Genomic DNA, 10,000 nt, shown 5'->3' with positions numbered 1-10,000 from the left:
CCGGGGCTCAAAGATGCTGACAATATGGGAAAAAGAGAATCACAGAAACCACAAGCAACAGATAACATGAGCACAAAGAACACAAGATGGTCTATAATATAATATCTCTAGTATATGGCTTTAGTGACACTTTAAAATAATTTATTTTTTTCAGACCACTGATGGTTGAGGTTAAGATGTTGGGGACTTCCTTTGAGCATGATTCACACACACACACACACACACACACACACACACACACACACACACGCACACACACTTTCACTCCTCAACCACTATTTAACCACCATCCTTTCTATCGGCATGTAGGATTGCATGACTCCCGAAGAGAAATCCTGTAGTAAGATGAGCTCTTTTACTGGGGTGAGGTTAGGCCACCTAATGCCACATCACCTAATGACAGCTCTACATTCTGTGTCAACTTGTTGACACAACATGTCAAGAATGTCAACAGGCAGTCATGACAGGGACAAAACCAGTCAATGTTTGACAATGCTAAACCAGTTCATTCACACTAAGGAGACCCATTGCATTCTTTCTGGTTTGTAAATGCTACCTCATGCTCTCTCATTCTATCTCTGGTTATTTACCTCTACTCCTCCTCCACTCATCCCTTTCACACACAGTGTTAAATGACCCCTTTTATGACCAACATTCACAGAGGCAGTAATAGTGAGTTATTGTGGGTTAGGGCACTGGGGCGATTATTGGATGCACACCTGCTCCACTCCTCAATGCCTACTTTCTCTCTGTCTCTCGCTTACTCTCTCTCTGTGTCTGTCTCTGTCTCTCTCTGTCTCTCTATCTCTCACTCTCTCTCTCTGGCTGTCTCTCTGTCTCTCTCTCACTCTCTCTCTCTGGCTGTCTCTCTGTCTCTCTCACTCTCTCTCTTTCTGTCTGTCTCTGTCTGTCTCTGTCTCTCTCTGTCTCTCTATCTCTCACTCTCTCTCTCTCTGGCTGTCTCTCTGGCTCTCTCTGGCTGTCTCTCTATCTCTCTCTCTCTCTCTCTCTCTCTCTCTCTCTCTCTGTCTCTCTCTCTCTCTCTCTCTCTCTCTCTCTCTCTCTCTCTCTCTGTCTCTCTCTCTCTCTCTCTCTGTCTCTCTCTCTCTCTCTCTCTCTGTCTCTCTCTCTCTCTCTCTCTCTCTGCCTGTAAAGTGAGGACTCTGTCACCTGCTTTGTTTTCATGTAGGAATGACTCAGTGATATCATTTTGATCATGTGACACATCATTGGTCTTCTATGTCTTTGTTCTCAAAGCTACCAAAAATAACTAATGCTAAAGTTAACCATGTGAAGTATTAGCACTATTAATATGTATTATGTAATATGTATTATTAGCACTACTTAGAAAACAAGTTACACAGAAGCCCATGATGTCAACATAAACATAACAAAAACACAAATATCTTTTTTGTTTCCCCTTTATTGCACATGACCTATTTCATGGTTTGGAGTGTTACCATTTATTTAGCTGTGTAGTCTTATTGAGTTAATAATACCAATGTATGGTCTACATTTCACATGAATAGCTGCAATGGAAATATGTAGAATAAAAAATGGTTGATATACTTATTTCCCCCACAGTATATTATTAAAAGAAACAGCCCTCTAGCTCTATCCTAACTCCCAATCCAACCAGACAGCTATGATGTCTCTCAATGGGAGATTAATTTAATTATTTTTTTCCTATCAGAGAATATTCTCTGATGTAGGTTAATATGCAAAGACACATTATTCTAAGGCTAAAAGTAAAGTAAATGTTACAAAGAATCCTTACAGGTTACAGAAGCCCTATGAGGTTACATAGAGGCCCGATGAAGTTACATGAAAGCCCTAAATCGGTTGCATAGTCCTTTCCAGATATCGCTCTCTCGCTCTCACTCTCTTCTTTTTTTTTTCTCTCCCTTTCCTTTTCTGTTGTCTCTTATTTTATTGTATTTTTATTTGGTTATGAACCTCTAACCTCCTCTCTGCACGTCTCTCTCCAGGTCTACTGAAGGACTTGACGGGCGACTATACAGCCTCCTTTGTGGTGGCGGGGAGTTTCCTCATCCTGGGCACCATGGTAACAGCCTCGCTGCCCCACTTTTTCTCCTTCACCACCCCGCCCCCTCCGCAGAGACACGCCCACGGTAACAACACAGACTCGAGCCCGGAGTCTGGTCCGACAGAGAAGTCCCCCTCGACGACAGAGAAGCTCCACCACATCCAGACTATCCCTTACTCAGAAGGGGAACCGGACCACAATGGCTTCCGGCAGCCGGGCCCGGAGCACATGCCGCTGAACCGAAGCGACGGGACGGAGGGGGACGATATCTAAGTGCTGATTGGCTCTCGTGTTGCCTTGTTACAGTACTTTTTAGCGGCCGATAGAATCGAATCGCTGCCGCCTGGTTGGATGGCCCTGCCTCAGTGGGGGTCGTGGGTGTTGTGAGCACGTGGGTAATGTGCAGCGGCCGGGTTTGTGTATGTTCAGCAGGCAGGCACATACCTCTGGAGGGGGGGGGGGGGGCCGCGGGGCGTAAGAGAGAGACACCCTGGGAGTGGAAAAATAAAAGCAGGGCGTGTTGGATGTCTGAATACATTCCAGCCCAGTCACTGGGTCATGGTGTATGTCTTTAACATCTCACACACAGTGTCTTATTAATTTAACATATCACACACAGTGTCTTTATGTCTTCATGTCTTTAACATATCACACACAGTGTCTTATTAATTTAACATATCACACACAGTGTCTTTATGTTTTCACTTTAACATATTACACAGTGTCTTCATAACTTTAGCATATGACACACAGTCGTTATGTCTTCATGTATTCCATGTCTTCATGACTTCAACATATCCCCCACAGTCTCTTCATGACTTCATTCATTTAGGATATCACCAAGGTTAAAGGTTCTTATTCTTCTGAGTAGGGCAGTCGCACTCATATTTTTCATTGTATTGGATAGAGATAGTGAAGATAGACAGGAAAGTAAGGAGATGAGGGCATGGGCCGGATGTGAACCCATGCCGACATGGGCATAATGTGTGATAACTGTAGACCACTGGACCACTGCAGGCCACACCGATACAAGCATTATGATTTTAATCAACTTTGCAGTTTCAAACTGTTTCAACATGTTGGTGTTCGCTAGAGGAACATGAACAGGAAGCTCTCTAGGCCACTCAGACCACCACAGGGAAACGAAGTGCGACAGTTAATGTGTCGAAGTCTCCCCTTCCCTCTCCCCATAGGGGTCCTGTGGGGTGTTAGTGTAACACACCACTTCAATGCAACGACAATGTACTTCCATCCACAGGCTGGGCAGCATCGTGTATATCTGACTCGTTCACTGTAAGGTACAAAGAAATGTGACACGGTCTGGTCATCACATTTTGGGCCGCAAGTCGAAATACGTTTCAACGTTGTTGAAAATCACAACACAAACTCGCTAGTCAAGCCAAAACTCTGCAATGCAATTGGTTGGGTGAGTAATCCCCACTGCTACCTAGTTAACTAGAACACTACTTTACATTGTTAGCAGGCTCACAAAACAAGCTGTGTTAGTTGACTAGCGAGTGTGTCGTTGATTTTCAACAATGCATTTTTCGAAATAAAGGTCTGAACATTAAGTCGGATGCCGACTTGCGGACCAATTGACCAGACTGTCATAAATGTGCACCTCAGAATAACCAGTGGTGGTGCGTGTGGGTCGATGTTCTGATGCAACAGTCTGTCAGACTCTGGAATCATCCTATCTTGGTGTACTATCAGTACTTGTATTATTGATGTCCCTGTTGGGTTTTAATCAGTACACCATACTTTGGACCGTCAACACCAAGGGAACATGAAATTGTGCTTGCTAAAATCTTGGAATCCTCATAAGTAGCCTTGTTCTTAAATAACGCTTGTCAGGAGCCCGTGTCAGCTGTGGGATGAGCATGTGTCAGCTGTGGGATGTCATCAAGATGACAAGATGTTGCTCCAAAACATGACCATGGCCAATAATCAAACACTCAGCTATGGACCGCCTGTACCCACTGAGCAATATCAGCTCCTCATGCACAGTCTTCATCTGTTAACCAATGTGCCAAGCACTGTGCTGCTGACAAATGTGTACTGTGTAACTTTCAAGTGCATTTCGCTTCTGTTTTTTTGTAATTTATTTTCAGTAATGAGTTATGGTTCTAGTACTGTATCAACTCCTTACAAAACAGAACAATGTTTTGTTCAGTGTGAGCTGGAGTGTAGGTGTAGTGAAAGGGTTACTAGATAATCAAATTGATTGGCCTCTGGTCCTGAAGGGGTCACTGTGACCTACAGAGTGTCTATTTAATGACTCTGGCCTGGGAGGGTTAGGGCTTCACACAGTGAAACCTACTATTCAATCATTTACCCGCCACAGCGAACAAGTTATTGTTTGATAGATTCTCAGTCAGGTTGTTTCTGCTGGTCCTATACTGGTTATGTGGCTGTTTCTCTGTGAAGCGAGAAAAGGTCCAGATTATTATTATTATTCAGAACTAGAAACTTTCCGGGAACAATAGAATCAGAGTTAATATAGAAATGCAAATTCGATGTTCAGAACCAAGCACACCAAGAAAGAGCCTCAGTCGAATGAGATGGTCAGACATGGGATGTACTGTAGCTAGGTCAACACTCAACACCAAAGTCCTCCTCTTTGATCTCCTCAGAGTGAATAGCCTTTGGGAGGGCTAGCAATTTAGCTTGTCCGCAGGAGGCGTGAGGCTTGTGGTAAGAAGTATCTTAACCCCCCCCCAGACTTGGGTATGGTAAACCCCAGCACGTGAGCCTTAATTCCCAGAGCCAGCAAGTAAACTATGGTGGCCCCAAGCCCTCCTTCTCTACCGGGAGAGACACACCATCCAAGCTGGAGCTCTCAGCTCCCCAAAAACAAACAAACCTGAAGCCACCAAACAAGTTAGACATGTATAGAACATGTATAGCTACTGTCATATGTGGAAATTAAAACTTTTGTATGACTTTTGTATCCTCTTGCTCAAAGCTAAATTAACCATATAGGCCTACCTAGAGTGTAGAACTCAATGTCATAATACCAAAGTTAGACTTACTTAAGAGTTTTACGCATGACGTTTTATGTCAGTTTGATCGTGGTGGAACCTTTGGAGCACTCTTGCTCCTCTCTCCACAGCCACAGTGTCAGTAACGCTACACAGTTGACCTTCTTTACCGTCTGAGATGTTACCGTATTCCCTTCAGCCATCTTGAAAAATACCTCTATCATGTAGACCTATATTGGTGGTACCCAGGATAGTGTGTACTACACAATTATGATGTTTTGTATACTGGTTTAAATAAAAATTTAAAAAGTATTTTCAGTTTCTGCCTCGATGTTATTATGTGTTACTCTTCCTGAGGGATGTGTTAAAAGTAGAACACTATGTTCTTTAACTCCAACAACAACATATTTGTCCCTGTACTCACTTGGTCCTTTGCACAATAAGTACAATATTAAGCTCTGCCATGTACCTTCAATTGCTGTCATATTAACACAGCATAAATATCCAAGATCCAGAATCATATCCTGCTGTGGTCCAGCGAGAGGCATGGCGCCATCTAGTGGATAGCGAAAATACCACCGCTCATCCCTTATCAGACTTAGCTGAGATGCTGCAGCTGAAGAATATCAAATAGAGTGAAAAAAGCTGTACAAAAATCTTTTTTTGCGAGGTTTCGGTCATAGACCTTCTTCAGGCATAAAGCAATGACAAGTGAATGCAGTAGTACTACTATCACTTGTCACTGCTTTATGCCGGAAGAAGGTCTATGACCGAAAGCTCACAATAAATGATTTTTGCACAGATTTGAGTGTAGGGATGCTGCTTTTTTCACACCATCTAGTGGATATAAATGGTCAAGCCCCAGGGAAACACGGGTATAACTTTCACATGACATACTTTATATTCTAAAATATGTACATTGGATTCGTTTAATAGTACCATAGACATACTATCAACACAATATATGTCTTATATAATATAAGTATAAGTGAAGATTGTGTGGCGTTGTTACCCTTACAATGTAAACCACTTCCGCCACTTTAATCAAGACTTATATGGTTGCTATTAAACTTTTTGGTTGTTATGTTCAAGTGGAAAGTTGGTGTAATTCTCTTGAACAAAGCAACGAATAACCTCACACCTGCAACGCTACTTTAACTCTGACATTTTTAATTGGTCGATACAAGTCGATACAAAACCCCCGAAATAAACATGACATACAAAACAAAAACATGACACCCAAGATGAAGAGCTCTCTGCCATATACGACAGAGCCCCAAACATGCCCCTTCACTTAAAACACTGTACTTCTTTTGTTCTTAAAAAAAAAAAAAAAAAAAAGCCATAACAACACAAATAGCATTTAAAGAGGGGAAATCAACTTCAATTAGCGAATACATCAATAAGTCATTTTGTCGTTTTATGTTTGGGTTGTCCGCTGTCCTCAGCTGTTAAGACTGTACGTCTTGTGCCCTGCCCTCTCTCTCTCCGTGGAGTGTCCCGTGTCCCCACTTAGCCCAGGGTTGGGAACACAAAGACCCACTGTTGGACTCCTGCCCCGTTTGAGTCATCACCAGCTGAGCAATGACCTCACACAGCAGGTGGCCAGCAAATGTGTGTGTGTGTGTGTGTGTGTGTGTGTGTGTGTGTGTGTGTCTGTCTGTGTGTGCGTGTGTGTATGTGTGTGTGTGTGTGTGTGTGCGTATATGTGCGTGTGTGCGTATATGTGTGTGTGTGTGTGGGTGTGTGTGTCTGTCTGTCTGTGTGTGTGTGTGTGTATGTGTGTGCGTATATGTGTGTGTGTGTGTGGGTGTGTGTGTCTGTCTGTCTGTGTGTGTGTGTGTGTGCGTATATGTGTGTGTGTATGTGTGTGCGTATATGTGTGTGTGTGTGTGTGTGTCTCTGGGAGGGGAGCACAACATAACATATAAAAAGCAGGAGCGAGTCAAGTCTTAAAGTCGGTGCTGCGTCGTTTCAGCTTCTCTGGGTTGTTGGAGGCCATCTGGGAGAAGTCCCTGAAGATGTCCTGGTACGTCTCGTCTCCTGTTCAGACACCACAAGCAGAGTTAGAGTGAGATCATCGATTCGTTGGATTTTTCCCATTTCTTTTATCTGTTGCCTGTAAATGACTGTCCTTATCTGCCCTCTCCGGCCCTCTCTCACCCCCCCCCCTCTATCCTGACATAAAGCATGCGCTCCTTCAAAACCCGGTCCACAAACCGTAACCATTCGTTTTCCCATTTAACTCTTTTGCCGCCATGCTGTTGATTCAGTAAGTTTAAATGTGTGGTTTCTAAACAGCAATAAAGCACAAATGCACACACACTAGTGTATTGTACTTCTTTGCGGGCAGAGACACACACGCACACACACACACGTACACACACACACACACACACAGCTGGTGGGGCTGATGGAGGTAGAACTCACGCACACACACTTACACACCACACACACACAGCTGGTGAGACTGATGGAGGTACAAATCACCCACGCACGCACACACACGCACTCACGCACGCATACACACACACACATACTCACACACACATACACACACACACACACACAGTTTACCTGTAGTGCTGTGAGGTGGGACGTAGCGGAAGACACACTGTGCAAGCAGCAGAGCCCAGTCGCCCGTCTCAAGGGGCGGAAGGATAAGGCACAAATACACACATGGTAGAAAAACACACACAGACACACACACACACACACACACACACACAGAACAATGACAAAGCACTACACATCACAGACTGGCCAGCAGGGGGTGCATATTCACAACAAGCAGCGCTACTCTGGTCCTTCAGGGCTGGGACAGTGGGACAGGGACAGGTGTGGTTACAGAGTAGTAGGGTCAGTGAGTCTCTGGCAGCACTGGGGTCAGGTAGCAGACATGTTGGTCATGGAGGAACGGAGACGCACTCTGTCACTCAAACAGCACAGCGGTTATTACAACTCTGATCCTCAATCCATCGCTTCAGCATGCAACTCTACTGGATATGAAGGACGAGGGTGGCTCATTCCGTATAAGGCAGCTCAGTGTATATTTACATGGTTATGGCAGGCAACAGCAATACTGAACAGAAAGGCAGCACCAAAGACATTTAAGCAGAACACAGAACAACCCTGGTCGCTTAGACGTGACAACAGACATGACAACAGATGTACCAGCTTTAAAAGATTCGACAGTAAAATAATCATCTGGGGGACATCATAATTGTAAAAGCTTTAAAGTAAAAAGTGATGACATTTATGGCGCTTTTCCATTGACCAGACCGGTATGGCACGGTACGGCACGCATCTGTATCCTACCCGTACCGTATAATCAGTACGGGTAGTGTACTACGGGCCGGTACGGCTTGGTACGGCTCGGTTGGCAGTGGAGAAAGCGAAACAAACCGGGCTCACGCGGTACGGTACGGTAGTGGAAAAGCGCCATTAGGGCCGGTTTCACAGACAGGGTTAGGCCTAGTCCTGGACTAACATTTCCATTGGAGATGGTTTTCAGTCTTGGATTAGGCTTAAAAGCCTGAAACCGGCCCTTAGAGTTGGACTTAGTTTGAGGGAACAACACAGAGTCAATGCAGGGGACAATGTCAGACTGAAATGTGCAACACACGTCCATGGAGACACCAAGGCAGCAACAGACCCAAACCAAACGGACACCTTCTGTTATCAGGCAGCTAGCATTACTGTGTATACAGTAGAAGTGGAACCCTAACTTGAGATTTGCGCGTAACTCTGACATTCGCGTAAATCTTGCATCGATGCCAATGGGAAATGTGCGTGATGATACGCGTTCGGATCTCGAGTTAGGATTCCCCCCCCCTAAATGCATACATACATATCATCACATAAAACTGTACAACCTAAAACATAATGTATAAATACATAAACATCCCTTTAACAAATGCCCTGTTTTAAGACACTCAGCAGCGATCCACACATACATACTGCAGAGCTTATTATGGGCTTTAAAGTGCAGGATGACTGTGCGTTCCTTCTACATCAAAGTGCAAAGTGGACTCGATCGTGGGTGTAGTTACATAAGTGTTCGCTTTTTCTCTGTCTCAAAAACATCCTTCGTTTCTCATCCTTCCACAGTATGTACTCTCTGTGTGTCCGCGCTTAAATAACCCTAGTGTTTCTCTTCTATATCTCAGAGATGTCCCACCCCCCCCTACTGTAGAACATGCTTGTCCCCTCCCCCTTGTAACTCACTCTCTGTACTACTCCCATTGTGCATTATAGCCGTGGCCATACCTACCAAGTACACCTGTTTCTGGTTCAGAGTAACTATCATAAAAACGTTGCATTGTGAAACTTGTGTTTGGCAGTGTCAGAGAACTGTCTTTGATGTTCCGTCGGTCCCTGTCTCTCTCGCACTACTCGTTCTGCCCCCCGTGCGCCCACCCGCTCAGCTGGTTCTTGAAAGCCTGAAGGTTCTTCCTGGTTTGAGGTGGTTTTCCCCCCCCACTTCCTGTCCCGCCCCCTCCTCCTCCTCCTCCCCCCCCACAACCCTGTCCCCCCCCTGATTGACCTGATTGGCCAAAGGCACCGTCCATCTCCCGCATCTCCTTGTTCATCTTGGCTATCCGCAGCCTATCAGGAGAGAGAGAGAGGAGGGGTGAGAATGTCTCACCAATCAATCAACCAATCAATCAATCAAGTCAGGATGAAAAATGTGTCATGTTCTATTGCTTTGATCCTCATGTCAGACTTTTTCTTTTGAAAAATGTGAATACATTTCCGCGTTGTTGAAAATCAATGACACATCGCTAGTCAACCAACACAGCTTGTTTTGTGAGCCTGCTAACAATGAAAGTAGTGTTTTAGTTTAGTAGCAGTGGGGATTACTCACCGAATCCATTGCGTTGCAGTATTTTGGCTTGACTAGCGAGTTTGTGTTGTGATTCTCAACAACCTTGAAACGTAGTTCCGTGTTTCAAAAGAAAAGTCTGACTGA

The 10,000-nt window shown here is 44.6% G+C and overlaps 2 protein-coding genes across 3 annotated transcripts in view; one reads left to right on the top strand and one right to left on the bottom strand.

Annotated features, from left to right (window-relative positions):
• slc16a13 (solute carrier family 16 member 13) overlaps positions 1-5,330 on the top strand; it is a 13,396-nt gene extending 8,066 nt beyond the window's left edge. For both annotated transcript variants that reach the window (XM_080543929.1, XM_080543928.1), the window contains exon 6: positions 1,989-5,330. In XM_080543929.1, coding sequence (XP_080400055.1) covers positions 1,989-2,320 — 332 coding nt within the window. In that variant the 3' untranslated portion in view covers positions 2,321-5,330. The remainder of the gene's footprint in view (positions 1-1,988) is intronic.
• Positions 5,331-6,309: 979 nt separating this feature from the next.
• acap1 (ArfGAP with coiled-coil, ankyrin repeat and PH domains 1) overlaps positions 6,310-10,000 on the bottom strand; it is a gene marked incomplete at its 5' end in the record, with an annotated part of 21,642 nt that continues 17,951 nt past the window's right edge. Inside the window, 2 exons of the mRNA XM_080543935.1 lie at positions 6,310-7,071; positions 9,575-9,636. Coding sequence (XP_080400061.1) covers positions 6,974-7,071; positions 9,575-9,636 — 160 coding nt within the window. The 3' untranslated portion in view covers positions 6,310-6,973. The remainder of the gene's footprint in view (positions 7,072-9,574; positions 9,637-10,000) is intronic.

The sequence above is a fragment of the Nansenia antarctica genome (genome assembly GCF_963989245.1).
Source record: "Nansenia antarctica genome assembly, chromosome: 13".
In the NCBI taxonomy this organism is placed as follows: domain Eukaryota; kingdom Metazoa; phylum Chordata; class Actinopteri; order Argentiniformes; family Microstomatidae; genus Nansenia; species Nansenia antarctica.
This window is presented reverse-complemented; position numbering and strand designations above follow the sequence as displayed.